A 19,229-nucleotide genomic window follows, 5' to 3' on the forward strand; every position below is an offset into this window, starting at 1 on the left:
ATATGAACATCTGTTCCTGTGGACAACAGCTCCACAGCACAACACCCACCACCCACCTCACTCTGATCACAGTCTTTGGTGTCTTCTGCTAGTTCAGTTACATCAGACACCACCTGAGTATGTTCCAGCAGGATTTCTTCCTGAGGAGGTATGCTAAGTGTTAGGGTTTAATCCAGCTGGTGTAGAAATACATCTGAACATCCCATTGGACCCCACAAAACAAACATGTACATTTCTGCTTTTTCGGTGAAAAGGCAGAGAAAATAAAATGCAAAGCACATATGCACCCTCTCAAACCTGCATGCCCATTTCCTTGGGCTCTTCATCCTGTCTCTGTCGCAGGAGCCACTTTGTTTTTGAATATGTGCTGGACTTGTGTCTCTTGATCCCCCGAGAAGCAGCATAATCTGGAGAAGCAGGCCCTGATTCTCTTGCACAGTCTCTGGAAACACCCGATGTTCTGAGGGTTCTGTGCATTTTCCATGTCAGAGTCATTTCCAGAGGATGGAGTGGTTTCCTCTTCTGGTATGCTGCTGGAGACACTCAGAGAAGTCTCACCTCTGGATAGGGTGGCAGAGCTCCACGTGGGGCTCTTCTTCTGGGGACAACATATAGGCATGGAGGCACTTCTGGCCACCTTCTGCCCTGGGGCTGCTGGCACAACAGGCAGGGGCTGGTGTGAAGGCTGGGTGTGGAGGAGGCCAAAGGTGGGCTCACTGGCCCTCCGTTTTGGGGGAAGACCAGAGACAGAGGGACATACTAGGGACACAGGAGGCGCAGCTCCAACGTCCACAGACGTGACTGAGGTGTTGCAGCCGAACTCAAGGGGCAGCCCCTTGCGGGCCTGCTCTCTGATTATGAGATATGTCCCCATTAACTCATCATATCTGTTGTTTTGCAGGGATTCCAAAACGTCATTCCTATTAAAGCCGAGGTCAGAGAGTGTGTCTAAAACCTTGGGATCTAACAAGGTTTCACTTGGGATGTTCCACTTCATAACCCATGGATGTTGCTGAAGGTCTTCAATGGAGGGCCTCCTCTCTGGGTCAACTGTCAATATTTGATGAATTAAATTTTCCAGTTGCCCAGAGACGTGAGCTGGAATATCATAGCTACCTGTGACGATCTTCCCCTCGATCTCTTCCATGGTGTTTCCTTGGAAGGGGTGGTTCCCGGTGGTGATCAAATACAGTAGCACACCCAGACTCCACACATCTGTCTTCTTCCCATCATAGCCCAACCCCAGGACCTGTTCTGGGGCATTGAATCTCTTGGTCCCACATTGCTGGTGTAGTAGTGTTCCAGGTCTCCAACTGGTGGCGAGGCCAAAGTCTGCCAGCTTCACGTTGCCCTCTTCATCAAGGAGGATATTTTCGGGCTTCAGATCTCTATGGACGATGTTCAGGTCATGACAATACTTGATGGCTGACAGGATCTGCCCGAATATTTTCTGTGCCTCTTCCTCCTGCAGCCTGCCCTCCTTCTTCACTCTTCGGAGCAAGTCTCCTCCCGGGGCCAACTCCATGATGAAGTAAATATGCTCTGTTGTTGCCAGCACCTGGAAGAGGCGAATGATGTTGGGGTGGTACAGTCTTTCGAGGGCCATCATCTCAGATATGATGAACCGGACGTCCTCCTCGAGGTTTTCTATCACTTTGATTGCCACCGGGATGCCTGTGAGGCGATGGTAGGCCAGCTGCACAGAGCCAAATGCACCGTGGCCGATGGGAAATTGGACCATATATTGGCTGTTCAGGCTCTTGGTGTTGGGATGGCAGTCCATGAGGCTAGGTGGTCACTGTGCTCACGTGCAGACAGGTGGTGGCAAAGTCTCAGCTCAACGACTAACCAGATAGCTATGAGAGTCCCACAGGTCACCTAAGTCAGCTCCCTGCTCTGTAGGGACAGAGCTGCAGCCCAGCCCACGGCCTTATATAGGGGACCCTCATGCCTCACAGTTGCTCCTTGTGAGGTCAGAGTGAGAAATGGACCAATCACAGCAGGCTATCTATAGCCCACAGTGGCTGGCTTCATGTTGTGCCCCAGGTACCTTTCCCCTTCTCATGAAAATAAGGTTAGTCTCCACCAGCTTCTGCTTCAGTGGATCAGACAGACAGATGGATATTATCTCATCTACAAATTACAGCCAGCACATTACAGCCAGCACAGTCTTCAGTGGCCTTTGTCCTTGGCTTCTGTGTACCTCAAACCATTTCTGGCTTTTTGAGGATGAGATACCTTTTGAACAGGTCTCCTGTAGAGAGGCAAAGTCATTAGGGATTTGTCAAAGCCATGTTTACAGTCTGTTCTTGGGACCAGCAGGGAACTAAAGGCAGGAAGATCCATGGCATGGGGAGTGCTTGGCCACTCTCTAGCCTGAACCTGTTAGTCCCAGGCCTGGCCCCAGCGGTTTGCTTCCAGTGTTGACTAAAGACCACATTAAATATGAACTCCCAGAGAGTAGGAGGAGGCCCCGGGCGTCTCTGAGCATGGACTTACTCTATCTGAGGAGGTAGTGAGGAGGTTGGGAGTGGGGAAGGGCTCTAGGTTCCTGTCATGCCTGTTGACCTCAAGGAGTTCTGGGAAACTCCTATGATGACTGAGCTCCTTATAGATAGGAGATCTGAATTTCTACCTTGTGATCCTGGGTGCTGATTGACCTTAGGACCATTGTCCAGGACAACTCCTAGAGCATGGCTGCAGCCTCCTGTCTGCTTCTCCAAGTTTCCAGTCATTCCTATCTCACAGTTCCTGAGAGTCACTCCATTTGGGCGACAGGATCATGTCTCTCAATCAGAGGCCAAGCTCTTGTTTTCTTTGAGACAAACATAAACTAGCTCATAAGGACTGGTGCGAACTGAGTGACCAAATTAAAATGGCCACTCTGTCTTGACTCATCTTTCTGATCCTGCTCATCTTCTCCATCACAGGCCGCTCCTCCTCTGCCTAAAGCAATGGACTAGGGCACTTTATGGTTTCTTTATCGGTGGTGGGACCACCATCCAGCTGCCTGCTGTCCCACACCATGACCAAAAACATCTTAGGAAGAAAGGATATATTTAGCTTGCATATTCCATTCAAAGCCCATCACTGAGAATAGTCAGGGTAAGAACTCAAGCAGGAGCAGAGACAAGAACCATGGGGGAAAGTGACTGACTTGTTCTCCATGACTTGCTCAGCTTGATTTCTCATATGACTCAGGACCACTGCCCAGGGCTGGCACCGCCCACAGGGAGCTCGAAGGGCCTTATCTGTGTTTAAGAAGGTGGCCCATGGCCATGCCCACAGACCAAGTGATGAAGGCAATTTCTCAGTTTCCTCTCCCTTGTGACTCTTGTGTCAAGTTGACAGAACCCAGCCAGTATTCCTGCCTCCTCTTGTGCCCATGTAGCAAGACCCCCAAGCAAGACCACCACAGAGCCAATATCCCGAGCAAGTACAAAGGGGTTTATTAAAATATGTAAACCGGGCTTGGTCCACGTCCAACACACTGGCTAACCAGGTAAAGGAGGATGGCCCTGAGCTCTCAGAATGAAGGGGTTTTAAAGGGAAAAACTGCAGGCTAAGGGGTACAAGCCTTCCCATCACAGGGTCACACGTCAGTTAACAGGAACATTTAGCCAAGAGAAGAACTATAGAAAACCAAAGATGTTTGGAGACTCTCCCAGTACTGTTGGAGACTTTGATGGATTAAGCCTTTGTTTTAGCTATTTCTTGGCCAGCAGCTTACCCACCCGGGAGGGCAGGGAGTAGCCTTGACTGGAGTCTTAGGTGGGTGTCTGTGTCTCTGAAACTTGGTTCAGCTTTTATCTTATTATTTCTAGACATGAAGTTTTCTTTAAAATGGAGTTTCTTTTGCTTTCTCACTATCACTCAGAGTCTACTTCCTTCCTGTTCAGCAGACTGAGAAGTGGCAGTGTTTCTAAGAAGTTGGTAGCATATTAAGTGGTTGTTGTAGTGGTTGTTAAGTGTTTTCTTAGTAGGAATATAGTGGATGTGGTGATAATGGTGGTGGTGTGAGATGTAGTTGTGGCTGTGGTGGTGTGTACTGATTATCCACACTATTTCCCAGCTCTTATGCCCAGATCATGGGGACCCCCAAAAGACCACCATGGAGATCTAATTCCACATGTAATAGCAAAGAGTGTTTATTTCAAGCTCAGACTCTGTCCCTCACAGCAGTGACAGCAGAGAGCTCTAAGCTCAGTAAGGGTAGAATTTTTATCATAGCAGAGGTTTGGATGAGGGGATTTCCAGGGTCCAGGACCCTGATTGGCTGAGAATTGTCTAGGGGTATCTAGAAAACAAAAATAGGTTTGTGCTAGACTCAGGGATATTTGGCCACCTTATCTAATGTTTGGCATGCTTGGGATGTCAGTTACTTCCTCATCCCTCAGTGGATCCCTGGGTGGTGTCAGTTTATGGCTTTTCCTGGATCTGGGGTTGCCTGCCAGTAAGCCAGTCACAGAAGCAGTATCTGGACACCTAAGCCTGTCATGGCTGCTGTGTGGTCAAGCTGTGCTGGGGACCCTCAACATTCCCCCCTTCACAGGTACCAAAGATAGGGCTCAATCATGAGTCCTACCTGTCCAGGGAGGCAAGGGCATGGGTTCCTACAAACCATTAGCTAATAGATTTTTCTAGGGCAGTGACATCTTTATCTACTCTCATTCTTAAGGCCTTGTAGTTCTGATCTTTGAGGGCAACCAGATTAGAATCTTATGTAATACCTCTTTGGTTCTGCACAAAGAATGTCAAGTTCTTATCTTATTTCAGAACCATTTAGGCTAATAACTTTATCAATTGACAACTCTGAACCTATTTTCATGGTATGTCAATGAACATTATAGTTGGCCATCTTGCCTCTCTTCCAGCGAGTGTCCTTTTGACCCAGCATTTCAGCCTTCTCTGGACAGGGAACATGGGATGACATATTTTCTTATGGAGCTGCTTCAACCTGGCATTGGGGTGCCATTGTCAGGGCCCAAAAAATGCTAGTCAAAGGCTGGGCAATGGGGCATTGGCAGAAACATGTGTCTATCTGACCCCGTAGAGACAGGGAACAAATCAGGTCCGCTGGACTGGTCCATGTCAGCTTTAGTCTGGAGCTCACAGTCATCCAGAACAGTGTATTCAGCAACTGAAACTTGGAGGTGTCTGCCATCCAAGGGGAAATCTGTTGAGACAAACTTAAACTAGGAACAGAAGTTAAAATTTATGAACTTATTCGGAACCCTAAGGCTCACTTCCTTATTAACTGGGAAGAACAGGGATCCCAAGGCCAAGAGAGAGAAAAAATACCATCCTTAGGAATAAGCTGTACTTATCTGGGGTCCTTCTGACATCTGTGAAATGGATCCAAGTTTTATGACTCTTTTAATCCTCTGAGGCCTACAGGAACTATCTTACAATATGACATAAAAGTTTTAGATAAGTTAGTTTTATCAATCTGTACTGAAATCCATATCACAGACAAAGCAGGTGATGGGTATCTGTAAAACAGCAGAAGTGGACTCATACCTTTGTGACCCAACATGAATTACAGATTTCAGTTAAAAGCATATGCATTTTCCTTCTGTCTAGACTGACAAGTATAAGTTGGGCAGGATGTTTATTTTGGATTGGGGAGAAGCACTTCTAGGTTTATAGAAGACAACTAAAATTAATCTAAAATGTTGAGCTTGTAACTGAACAGTAAGTAGCCATTATTCTATCAGCTTATCAGAACTCTATTAAATGTTGAGTTCTGAACTCTTATACCATAGAACAGGAGAGCAATCTGAAACATTTCTCATAATCTAAATCATTTTCTGGGATCCGCAAAAGCTTATAGGCTTTCATATCCTCAGATCTTTCTTAGACCCATATTTAAACCTTTATGACTTATTTAAACTTTCATATCTTATAACATGTTTTTAAAAATGAGCTAACAAGCCGGGCAGTGGTGCCACATCCCTTTAATCCCAGCACTCGGGCAACAGTGGCAGGCAGATCTTTGTGAGTTGGAGGCCAGCCTGGGCTACCAAGTGAGTTCCACAAAAGGCACAAAGCTACACAGAGAAACCCTGTCTCAAAAAACCAAAACAAAAAACAAAAAAATGAGCTAACAAGCTGGCTATAATAGCCTTGCAGAAGGATCTGGTTGTCTGATGCTGCCTAGCTGACAAAGTTATAGCTAGCCTAACTGTCAGTACTATCAGAAATCTGAGAAGGATAAATTATGTCTGAGGGCAGACCAAGCAGCTTCCAATCCTATAAATGACAGGGACCAGTCCATACCCAGGTTTCCATAGCGTTGGAGGCACCAGTCAGAACAGCATCAGTCTTCTTTGGCCATCAGGCCTATAAGACAGAGTTTTTTTCTGTGGAAGAGGGACATGGGAAGACTGATCTTCCTTTGTACAGACAAAAGGTGAAATCAATTTCAGTGTCCTGCTGCTTTTCCATAGTCTGAGCCAGGTCCTGGTGGCAGATGTTGCATTGGGCATCTTGCCCTATGATCAGTATTGCCGTAATCCTGGAAGAAATGCTGTGGTGGCTTATACATAATCTTCTTTGGAGACCTTGGGTCACTGTTGAGATCTGGGAGTCTGTTTGACATAATGAGTTTTTAGATCAACATTTAAGTGCCATATTCTGGAGATCTCTGAAGTATGAGGGCTGTCCAGGTGTATCTGAATAGACAAACTTTGTTACTTCTTTCAAGCTCAACACTGAAAATATATGCAAGAGACTGAGTAAAGCTTGTCCCTGAAATTATGTCAGTACTTAGCCTGACTACAATTTAAAAACTTGATTATTTATGACTGACTATTTACTTATGTTCTCTAACAGTCTACAATAAGCAGCCTTAAAAACAATGATTTTAAATTGAAGCTCTTCTAGTATCAAATACAAGTTCAGTAAAGAAACCAAACCAAACTACCAATATAAAACATATATGTGATTCACTGTATCCTAATAGCTTAAGTTTATCAAGTTTAGCAAAGACAAGGAGGGTAGACAACATTCTTAAACCTGAATGGACCTTGGGTAAGGAGAAACATTCTCTAAGTCACTGGTTCTCAACTTTGCCAATGCTATTTCATAACGGCAGTTTTTTCGTTGTTATGAATCTCAATGCAAATATCTGACATACAAGTGTTCCTATGCTACCCCTGGAAAATGGTTTTCAGCTCCTAAAGGGTCGAGACTCATGGAGTCAGAAGATATATCAAGCCCTGAGCCAGACTGCTTAGATCATTGTCTTGCTGCATCACAAGAAATGAACACCCCAGTTTCTGGTTAGTATTTGGAGCTTATGGCTATGACCCTAATTTTTATCCTTTTAAATATCTTTCTTAAATTTTATTTTTTTCATGTGCTTTGGTGTTTTGCCAGCATGTATATCTCTGTGAAGGTAACACATCCCCTGGAACTGAAGTTATAAGCAGGTGTAAGCTGCCATGTGGGTGCTGGGAATTGAACCTGGGTCCTCTGGCAGAGCAGTCAGTGCTCTTAACCACTGAGCCATCTTTCCATCCTGCCTTTTAAATATTTTAAAAATTGTTCTTAAAAAGTTTAAGATCTCTCAAAAATTGTTCTGCAATTATCAACAATAAAGTACCTTCTTTTACTTTAAGAGGGAGGAAACAAGGCACAACCACAATCTGTATAAAGTAAGACCAAGCTCCAGAGTGCAAACAATCCCAAAGTTCAATATCTGGGATTCGTTCATAATCCTTTGGTTCTTTTTCTTAGAAACTTAGATCATTTCTTTGGCCCTACTCTTGGCAGCATATCCATAACCTGCCTTCTAGATCTCAGCCTGCTCCTTTTCACTGTGGCTGGTACTTCTGGTGATCATCACCTAGCACTGGCATTTTTTTTTGAACTGAAACAGTGTTTTATTGCAATCACAAAGCACCAACTCACCAAGGCATGGACAAACATCGCTCAGTAAATGTCTCTTTGAACAGAGATGTAGCAAGTCTACTTTTTCAAATTCTGAAAGACAAGTACTCAAACCAGGGACCAAACACAGCAGAGGACAATTAAAAAAATATTACAGAGTCATGGAGGAATATATATGCATATATAAAAGTATTTTGTGCTATTAACAAAGCTTTGGGATCTATTAACTCTTGACAAATTGCTTCAGGAAGAATTATAAATACAAACCATAAAGTAAAAAACAAAAACAAACAAACAAACAAAACCCCCAAAGCCCCTAAATGCTTTCTTCAGCAACAAGGAACCAACATAAGCAGGAAATATTCTTTCCCCTGTGACAGTGAGTTGATTACAAAGATGTCTCCAGTGCAAAGCAAGCTTCTCTTCTCAGAGAGAGTTCTGCTCCTGAAGGGAGCCTGGTGCATGTTTGATTCACACACAGCACAGCACATCCCTGTGAAACCTTAACAAGTCAAGTGGAGAACCCTCTAGAAAAAAGGGTGTTGGCAATTCCATCCATGGAGCGTACATCTAGGAGCAGAGCACTTTATGGGAGACAGCACTCCCTCACTCGTCTCCCTTCCCATGGAGTTCTGTTTGTACTCATTTCTAAGTCTATAACCCAGACCACTCATTCCACATCCATCCTCCCTTTTAAGGAGTTGACGGAAAACAATCTATGCTGAAACAAAGAAAATTCTGTGATTTCAAAGCCCCTGAGGGGAGGGGTACCTAAGAGTCAATGACAAATTGGTGTGACAAGGGCAACCATTGCGTGTCCATTCTGTCTTTGCTCCTCCAGGCTGAGTCAGGCCAGCCAACGGATTGCCTAGACTATCCAGTAGGATAACACTTTGTTGGATCGAAATTCTTTATGTATACGCATGTCTGTATTCTGTTTGTGAAGTCTCACAAAACGAAACTAAATTACATCACTGTGAATCCTGTTCTGAGGACTGAGACCTCGATTTCACTTTACTAGGAAGAGCTGTTCTTTAAATGCTTGGTCTGAAGAGGTTTTACATGATACTCCTAGATTTTCAGAGCAGGCCCCAGTTTCAACTGCAGCCCTGTCAGCACGTCATTTCTCATCAAGAGCAGGGATTTTCCATCAATTTCCTGTTCCTGAAAAGCATTGGCTTGCTCCTCAAATCCTGCTGTTCGGAAATAATTGACGACGTCCATCACAGCCCAGTCTGCAGGATCGGGAGGCCTCCCATTTTCCATGATGGAACTCCAGGAAGCACAGACGGCCCAGGAAAGCCAGGCTGTACTGTAGGGATCCTCTGCCTGGTCCGTGCTGGACCGAGGTCCCTGAGGGCAGGGTTGCATGCTTCCCGAAGGGCGTCTCCAGGGCCAAGGATGGTTGCCCTTTCGGCCTGCGGTCAGCTCAGCAACTCTCGGTGGCGCGGGGGACAGCAGGGAATGTTTCTGCTGAGATTCTCAGGGAGAATCACGCGGTCTGCCTGGGGTGGGAGCTCCTAGGGGTGTGGCGTCGAGCCTAGCACCCGTCCTGTCCCACCATCTCTGCCCTGCTCCACTCCAGGTGACAAAGTGCACGCCCGCGTTGTGCCCAACACACAGGGATCAGCACTGGCATTTTTAAAACTGGACTCTCTTTGGAACTCTAGCCCTGCCATACATTTGTAAACCCTAGCTCTTCCCTATGATCCCTTCATGTCTTGAAAACCATTATCAGCTGATTATATGAGTAAATCTTAAACAGTTTAGCTGCCAGAACAAGGTATATTCTTGTGTATAAAAGCATTGAGGTACAATTTAATACTTATTAAATACCATATTTATTAAACATATGTAGCCATCTATTTAAATTCTCTGGAAGCTTACTGTTGAACACTAAGCAAAAACATAAGTACCTGAGGTGTAAGTCTCTAAGTTATCTTTTTGTTAACTTGAATAGAGTTTTATAACCTTTAGTAAAAGATGGCTGCCAGGCACTTGGCTGCCTATGAGGTCACCAGACAAGATGAAGGAAAGCCATATGGTTGCTGTTTAAGACATGTTTTTCCAAACAATAATTACTTACACATATATGCACAGTTGGATCCAAGTTACATACACACCAGTACAGTTAAAGCTAGCTTACATTTACACATACAGTTAAATAAGTCACATATATGTCCACACACACACACACACACACACACACACATACACACACACATATATATATATATGTATATATATATCCATTTTTAACATAAACAGTTTGGAGAATCATCAGCTAATTTTAAAATGGAAACCAACCATAATTAACTTTTAAATTCAGTGTTTCCAAGTATAAGAAACCACAACAGACATAGCTGACATTCCATGTGATCTTCTACAATCTTCCATATTCACAGCATACATGCTGACCTTCTATAACCTCCCATGTTCCCTCAGTCCATTTAGGCATTTACTTCAGATAATTTTCCCTCTTCCTTTTTTAAACATAGAAACTCTTACCAAAATCTTTCTTGTGATTTCCCTCAGTAGTCTAGGATATAATGTAAAGCTGCAATATTTTATACAAGAGCAGAAATTCATGCATATACCATAACAAGAATAACTCTGTTTGCATCAACATTGTACCAATGTGAAGCATCTTTAACTAGCAGTAGGTTTTTAATCAATAATAATTTATAACCAACCCTTTTAAATGATGACAAATATTTATAATCTATTGAATCTGAATGCTACAACATTATAACACAGTCCAGTGTCTCCATAAGGGTGTTTACCTCAGTTCAGGAGACTCATTGGATGGTCGAAAATGCTTTGTCCTGTCTGCCTTTTGGCTTTGGATGCTAGGGAAGTATATCAGATAAAATACACTGTTATAAGTGCTTGGGTAAGGTATGAAAGCACACAAGAAATTCATTGCAGGAAACAACTGATATATTAAGAGCCCAATAATACCAAATACTCCGTGAAATTTGGGTTCCTCTGGAAGAATTCCCTAATTCTTCTAGGTATAGCTTTACCATATTCAGCTGAATTCTTACTACATTCTTCTGGCTTATAGCAATCAAAGTCTGAGCAAGAACACACCCTCCTTCTTGGGTTTCTTTTCTCAGGTGTCTTCCCATGGCAAGAAGAAAAGTGAGCCAGAGAAGTCTCCATTAAAGCTGGAGTCATTCCTCACAATCTGCTTCCTTTCCCTTTTCCAAGTCACAAATGGATTACCAATGTGGAACTCCCCAGTTGGGCAAAGAACCCACCCCTTTGAGATCACACACTATCTCACTGATTTTTCTCTCCCTCTTTTTCCTTGTATTGACCCTGAGGCAAGTCTGCTGAAGACCCTGACTTAGTTCCATTTGAGGAGGGGAAAGCAGAGTGCTCACATCTGGAGTTGAATTTCCCCCCAGGCTGCTGTGCCTAACTGTGTGTGATTGTCTGCACATGTGCTTGAGGGACTTACAGGCATGAATGCCCTAAGCAGGAAGGCAGCTGGCCCACTAGAGAACTGGACTGAACACAGCTGGTTAGTGATTTCCTCCTTCTGCCCTCAAATATCTCATATTCAGATATCATGTGTGGAACATGATCACTTCAGAGACTAGGAAGACCTAACACTAGACAGGCAGCAGGACTCAAAAGCAAGGCAGCCCTCTCCAATAAGCTCTTCACTTCCAGTGGTGGATGCAGTGCTGAGAAGTCAAATGCCCTTCCGCCCTCACAGGAGTCCCACCTGTGCCCTCTCTGTCACAGCCCATGGAGGGAATGCAGAGCTTAGCAGATGGGGAAGGATGGGCTGGAGCTCCATCTGAATCACTGAGGGTCATGGCAGTGGGTCCCTGTATGTGTCTTGGGAAAGCATCAGGAAGAGAACTGAAATACGGAAGCTTGTTTGTCCAAGACACTGGAGATCAAGGTGAAAGGTTTGGATGTGTGTGAGCTCCTGTGTCTGGATGTATAAGTATGTGTGTCCCACTCAGTGGGGTCCAGACATGGTAGATGCACAAGAAGGTTGAGAACATCCTAGAGCCCTCTGACTTCCTGCAATAAAGACAACTGCCAGGGCCAGCCCAAGCAATTGACAGGTTCCAGAGAGGAGGCAAGGAGTAGGTGAATAAAGAATTCAGTCAGGCCAGGTGGTTGTAGCGTATGCTTGTAATCCCAGCCCCTGGGAGGCAGAGGCAGGCAGATCTCTGTGAGTTTGAGGACAGCCTGGTCTACAGGGTTAGTTCCAGGATAGCCATGGTGGATACATAGATAAACTCTGTATTGAGAAACTTAAAAAAAAAAAAAAAAGAATTGTCAGGCCATTGGTGGTCAGGCTTCAAGATTCTATAGAACTCAATTAGCAGTTCCAAAACATAAATCATTTCATTTCTGTCCCTGGACATGTGCTTAATTTGGATTTGCATGAGGTCATATGTTAAGTAATATAATATTTAGTAATATATTTAGTAATATACTGTTAATAAACTGTGGCAGAGCAGAGAGTTTATCTTTTATCTTCACATTCCCTCATCAACCACATAACCCAACTTTTAGGACACTCTGTCTGTTACAAGGGTGCTAGACAGACAGAAAATTTCTAGGCTAGCATGAGCAGATTGCCAAGTAACCAGCAGTGCATTACAAAATCTGAATGGTCAGATTGCCGATTGTCAATAGGCCTAAGAAAAATCCTCAGGCCAAAGCTGATGAATTTGTTATTCAATTTCTGGCACAATACAGCACTTACACATTTATAGCCATATAGAATGTATTTATATTGCTAATCCTGATATTCTTTTGTTTCTACAAACCATTCACAGATTTATTGACAAAGAAACAAGGAAATACAATCCTTCTCACAATCCTTTCAGTAGAAAAAATACAAGTAAGCCTAAACAATGAGATGAAAAGAATGTACATAAAGAAAATGTCCAGACACTGTAGAGACTGAAGAAGATTATGGAAGATAGAAAGACTTATTGAACTCGTGGCTATATTGCTGGGAGTGATCAGATGATAAAGCTCAATCTGGACCAAGACTCTGGTTACAAAATTCATAGACTAAGAAAAAAATTTTTCATATGGAAACCCAAAAGTCCTTGAAGAATCAGACTAGTGCTAAATCAAAAGATAGTCCTGCCAGGCTGTTGGCACATGCCACAAATCCCAGCACTTGGGAGGCAGATGAGGTGGGAGATCTTTGTGTTTAAGGACAGCCTGGTCCACATAGTGAGTTTCATGGCAGAGAGCTGCACAGTGAGATCTGCCTCAAAAAAGAGGGATGCAGAGGAGAAGAGGAGGAGGAAGAGGAAGAAGATACTAAGGAGAAGGAGAATGAAGAGGAGGAGGAGGAGAAATCACGGTGCTGGCAGGATCCCAACACTACAGAGCCATAGAATCAAAAGCAGTGTGGTAGTGGCACAGGAACACACATGCGGGTCACTGGAATACAATGGAGGATCTAAAAATGAACCCACAAGCAAGAGTCACCTAAATCTATATAAAGTTGTTGATGGACATCTGTAGGAAAAAAGGACAGCTTTGTCAACAAATGTTGCTGGGAAAATGGAATATCAACACGTAGAAGACAGATATCCATATTAGCCCACATTGGGATCATTCCAAATGAATCCAAGATAAGACCTGGGGTGCTACAGGAAATCACCACACACTTTACCACATAGTCTGGGAAATACCTCAGGAACTGACAAGTGGCCTTATGTGACATCAAAAAGCTTCTGCACACCGAAGGAAATGTGACCAAAGTAAAGGGACACCTGCAGAAAAGGCAAGAAACAAAACAAAAGTTGTTAGCATGAGATCTGATGGATACTTCAAACACACGGAAAGCTGTAAAATGACACAAGAAAAAATCACTTCAGCTAATCCTCAAAGGGCATAGTGAACTGAAGAGACAGGTGGTCCTCAAAAGAAGAAACACAAACTTGAAACAGTGTTCACCATGCTCCTCATCTGGAAATGGAATAAAACGTCTTTAAGTGACCTCTCACCCCAGTCATAATGGCTAGTATCAAGAAAACCAAGGCCAGCAGATGCTGAGCAAGGTGCGGAGAAACGTGGATGCTTACACACTGCTAGTGGGAACTGAAACTGGGGCAGCATGCTGGCTGCCAGCATGAAGTCCAAGAACAACTAATATAGGAAGCTGTCTAACCCATCAATGCATGGCAGGAATGCTTACACACCCAGATTCATTGTTGCACCAACTCAGAAAAGGAACCAGCCAGGATGTCCACCAACACAAGAACGGGGAAAGAAACACATCAGTAGCTGTAAAGAAAATGAGATAAGCAGGAATGGGTAGACCTGGAGATCATTATGTTAAGTGAAATAAGCCATACTAAGAGATAAGTGCCAGGTTTTCTGTAATATGCAGAGGGTAGATGTGTGTTTCTATATTCTCTGTGTGAATGTGACTGTGTGTGTGTGTGTGTGTGTGTGTGTGTGTGTGTGTGTGTGTGTGTGTGTGTGTGACTTTGCTTAGGACATAAAAGCAAGTGTGGACAAGTGTGAGGGGAAATGGAAGAAGAGATGCTGTGGACAAGAAGCAGGAGTCATAGTATGTAATACATACGATACAAAATTGAAGGAGGAAATACTTGGGGATGGAAGGAAACTCTAAAAAAGGCATCAGGAAAAGCAAACAGAATGGAAATAAGAAATGTGATAGTGCACACACACATAGACACAGCCTTAATGAAGCCCATTTCTTTTTAAAAAGTTTGAAAAAATAACCTAAAATTTAATACTCTGTTTATAAAAATGTGCATGGTTAAAAAGAAAGGAATGATATAAACAGGATGGTTGGCCAAACCCAAGGACACCTTTTACATCCCCAGATCCCAAGTAAAAACTTGTATTGGGTGTCACACAAAATCTAATCCCTGCAGCAAAGTGGAGGGGGAGGGAGAATGGCGTGGAAGCTCCCAGGCCAGCTAGACTGACATATGCAGCCCCAAACAAAACAACAGGCTCTGGATCAACAAGTGGAGCAGGAGAGAACTTACTGATTTCCTCTGACCACCACATGTGTGCCTTGGCATGTAAGTGCCCAGCACACGAACACATATACTCACATGCACAAGCAACCCAATTGTACAAGCACACACACATAAAGGCTAAAGTAATTCGAGATTAGAGGTTATAATCAAATCTATACTGATGAGACCCTAGTGTTTGTGAAGGGTTGGTGTGTTGGACAGGGACAAGGGAACTTGTAAGGGTTAGAGTTTCTTCAGCTACACTTAAAGGTTTTGTAAATTATTCTGAAATAATCCAGTGGATGAAATAATGGTCCCAATGGATGTTCAATTCCAGGCACAGGTTAGAAATTCCCCAAGTTGTACGCTACAAACTCATGAGTTGTATGTGACAGGAAGCTTAATAAATCTATGAGTCAATCCCCAAAATAACAAAGTAGAGCATTTAATTAAACAAGAAAAAAAATCAAATAACAAACCTAAAACAATGACCCAGGCCTTTTGGCACCATTGAGTGCTTCAACTCTGAAGCATGCTCAAGGATTGGATCTGGTGTGCTTAACGTGGTTTGGGGTGTTCTGATTGACAGGAGAGCAGGAAGCTAAATTCCTGGAAGCCTACACAGTTCATGGCAAGCCCTTAAGAACCACCTGGCCCTTTGTGGGGTTAGAGACAGAGTGTAGGTCATAAAGGATGTGTCCAGAGTGACAGGTACCACACAGCTTGGATCTCATGCTGGAGAGGGATCCAAGCAAGGACAGACACACAGATACATAGAAGGTGTAGCTGGGTTCAACTGGGCTCTCAAATGAGGCGTATGGCTACCTGGACGATCGGCCTGTTCATTAGGTACAGCACAGGGGGAGATCAGCTAGACTGGGTGGAGGTCTCTGTACATGAGCAGGCTCAGGCTGGAAACACCCTGGAGGAGGAAGAAACTACAGTTGCTGGTCTGCACACACTGGTCAATCATTGATAAACAATCATGCTTGACTCCCGAGGAAAGTGTGGCCATTCCTCTTGAGCCTGGACCATATGGGTGATGGCTCTGCCTATTGATGGGGGGACAGTTGGTCTCTGAGTCCTAGATGGCCCCATCCAAGTCTAAATATACATTTCCTCAGGACTTCGCTCATTCATGGCTTCCTTGTTCCCTACACAGAAGCAGGATGGGGACCATCAGACTGACTGGAAGGAGTTCCAGTCAGGGTCCCTCTCTGCCTCCAGTCTTCTCTAGCAGGCAGATCAGAGCCATGGGCTTCTCTCAGACCCATGCCAGACAGAGCACAGTGTCCACATAGTCCCCTCCTGAGCTTTAGCACTCAATCCTCCAGGTCTAAATCTGCTCCATACAGGTCCTGGCCAGCTCCACAGCTACTGGCAGCTGCTTACTGACAGGTGTTCTACCAGAGCACCCTGCGTTTGGTGACTTTTCCTCTGGATATAGAATTGATCTTTCCCTTTGTGTGGTAATAGTGTGTACAAGGCATCAAAAAAGAGAGAACTGTGACTGAGGATGAACCTCCATCAGATTGTCTATAGCCTACAGGAAAGTGGGTGTATATTTTATTTTATTTTATTATTTTATTTTATTTTATTTCATTTTGTTTTGAGACATGGTTTCTTTGCATAGCTCTTGAAGCCTGTCCTGGAACTCACTTTGTAGACCAGACTGGCCTTGAACTCACAGACTTTCACTTGCCTCTAACTCCCAAGGGTTGGAAATACAGGCATGGGCCACCACTGCCCAGGCTGGTATTTTCTTGATTAATGACTGGTATGGGAGGGTGGTTGTCCACTAGGGGATGTGGCACCACTGGGCAGGAAGTCTGAATAGTATAGGAAAGCCAGCTCAGCAAGCCAGTCAACATATGTTTCACTTCCTGCCTCCAGATTCCTGCTCTACTTGAGTTCCTGCCTTGACTTCCCTTCAATGATGGTCAATGATCAGGATATGTGAGCCAAATAAACCCTTTCCTCCCCAGGTTGCTTTTGGTCCTGGTGATTGGCACATCAATAGAAAGTAACCTAGGACAGACATCTACTTTATCCATAGGTCATCAGGGACAGTGAATGCTTTGGTGTCAGAGAATGAATATGGAAGAGAGGCTAAGACACGCCCCCTCTGAGAAAAGGTGTTGGTGGGCAGTTGGTGGGAACTTTGGGGGATGGGCAAGCCCTAACTGCCACAAGCTGGGGTTTAACTTCCATTATGTAGCCCACTGCTGGAGATGTGGTACTCAGATGGGGACCTTATCTCCTCTTGGCATTTCTAACAGCTCAACTCCCAAAGGAGGAGAACCAAATGGCCATCCCCACGCACCAGGGGAACAAACCATTTCTCCAAATGAAGACTCAAAGCATAGCTTCAGAATAAAAGGAAGGATTGTATACAGCCTTGCTGTGTGGGCAGAAGGTCTGGATGGGCACCAGGCCTGCATTAATCCTGCCTGGGCTAAATGTCTATGGGTTGGGACCTCAGCCTTGCCCTTCTATGTGCTGTTATCACATCCCACAGTGCCCTCAAGAATGAAGCACCCCTGCGGGCCTTCTCCATGTTCCTCTAAACTATGCTTGACTGCAAGGCTGAAGCTCAATTCAACCAGCCAGCTCCAGTGTGCCACCTACAAACAACAGGATATAGTAGACTTGTAGACATTTGTAGGCGTTGGTATTCTGGCCAGGTTCTGGAATCTGTACTGATACATGTGGAAAAACAGCCTTCAGAAAAACAGGGTGATTGCAGCCTGATGCCAAGCAGCAGCCACGAATTAAGAGATCCACCCTGATGCTCTTCATTGCACATGCTGAGGACACAAGAGTCATGCCCAGCCAACTGGCAACTACATAAGCCTTTACTGTTGCCAGTCCCTGTGTTCTGGGGTGGATTATATGCAGTACAGGATGAGGGGTATGAGCCCCTGAGTGCTGTGGGGATACAGGACTCAGCCGGAACAAGGTGAAGAATAATTAAAAAAAAAAAAAAAAAAAAAAAAAAAGATCTCTACTCACTCATTGAGTGAGACTTGACTCTTCTCTCTGTGAGCCATTCCCAGGAATCTCTACTACAGATTGGACTCCATTAGAGGCTAATTTTACTTGGCTGTGGTTCGCCCCAGAACAAATTCCTCCTTACGACCAACTGGCCACTTCTGGCATTGCTTTCCTGAAAATGGAATTGGCTGCTGCCCAGATTCACTGTCTCACTCTGTCCTCTCCAGGAGTCCCTTACTAGCTTCCAGCCATGTGCAGTGTCCCAAGGGAACAGCTCCCTCTCTCTCTTCAGCCTGGTGTGTGCTCCAATGGTGACTACCTACAAGGAGGTCCCTGTCACACTCTGCACATCTGTTCCTCTTTGTCTCGATTCCAAGAAAGGAAGGCAGAAAAATGACAGGACACCACACTTTGCAAAAACCTGAGCAGGACCCAACATGATGTCTATGTGGGCTCAAGAAATCCTGGCAAGCATAATGCACTGACTGCAGAAGGAGCTTCTAAATGTTTCCTGGGTGAATGAGCCTGGTACTCCAAATTGGAAGATCTTCTACTGTCCAGATGATGGACTCAGCCTTTTCCTGACAGCTTCTGGCTGTTTGTAAAGAAAAGGATGAGCTGGGAGCAAACCCAGAGCTGTCTGGGAGGGAGTCTCTCTGAAGGAACTGTAGGAAAGCTTTGTTTTGTGTGCTTTCACTTCTTTTTACTGACTGGATGGGACAGATGAGGAAGTCCTCACTGATTTTTTCTTTTGGGCACAAAAGCACCTTCCTCGAATATGTACCACTTGCCCTGGGGAAAGTGTCAGTAAAGAAAAAAAATAATAAAGCCAGCTCAGGGAGAACAGACATCTCCTATATCCTGTGGTGAAAAGGCAAAAATCTTGACTCAAACCTCCCATGTTAAAGCTGAAATGTGACTTTAGAAACTTTAGCCATGTAAAGGGAAATGGAAGTGGTGGACATGAGAGGCACTTTGGGAAAGGTAGTGTGTAGAGGCATGCCAATATAGAGAAAGGCAGGTTGGGAAATGAAGTCTGAAATATAGTGATGCTATAGAGAAAAGCATGCTGGGAAAGCCAGCATAGGCAATAACTGCCTGCCCAATTCCTCACTGGGCTCTGCAGGTTGCCTCTTTCAGAGGAGCCACTTTATTGGTGAACATAGGATGGGCTTATGTGTTTGGAGCCCGAGGGAGGCAGCACACTCTTGACAGACAAGTCCTAATTCCCTGTGCAGTCTCTTGAAGCCCCTGATGTTCAGAAGGGGCGAGGCCTTTTCCATGTTAAAGTCCAGGTGAGGGACCAGGTCATTTCCTCTTCTAATATGCTGCTGAAGATACTTGGGACAA

The 19,229-nt window shown here is 44.5% G+C and overlaps 1 protein-coding gene, 1 long non-coding RNA gene and 1 pseudogene across 3 annotated transcripts; all 3 read right to left on the reverse strand.

Moving 5' to 3' along the window:
• Positions 1-21: 21 nt before the first annotated feature.
• LOC114688192 (putative sperm motility kinase W) lies at positions 22-1,991 on the reverse strand. Its single transcript, XM_028862806.2, has one exon. The coding sequence runs from the start codon at positions 1,781-1,783 to the stop codon at positions 323-325; it is 1,461 nt and encodes a 486-aa protein (XP_028718639.1). The 5' UTR covers positions 1,784-1,991; the 3' UTR covers positions 22-322.
• A 2,291-nt stretch (positions 1,992-4,282) lies between these two features.
• LOC119087118 lies at positions 4,283-16,455 on the reverse strand. Of its 2 annotated transcripts, none has more exons than XR_005090562.1 (3): positions 15,711-16,455; positions 10,677-10,742; positions 4,283-5,176 (listed from the first exon to the last, which is right to left on the reverse strand). It is a non-coding gene; the product is annotated as an uncharacterized LOC119087118 (long non-coding RNA). The 2 variants fall into 2 exon arrangements; XR_005090561.1 differs by lacking the exon at positions 4,283-5,176 and adding an exon at positions 6,096-6,713.
• Positions 8,832-9,491, reverse strand: LOC114688194 (annotated as a pseudogene).
• Positions 16,456-19,229: the final 2,774 nt, after the last annotated feature.

This window comes from Peromyscus leucopus, unplaced genomic scaffold, assembly GCF_004664715.2.
Source record: "Peromyscus leucopus breed LL Stock unplaced genomic scaffold, UCI_PerLeu_2.1 scaffold_1338, whole genome shotgun sequence".
NCBI classification, from domain to species: Eukaryota; Metazoa; Chordata; class Mammalia; order Rodentia; family Cricetidae; genus Peromyscus; species Peromyscus leucopus.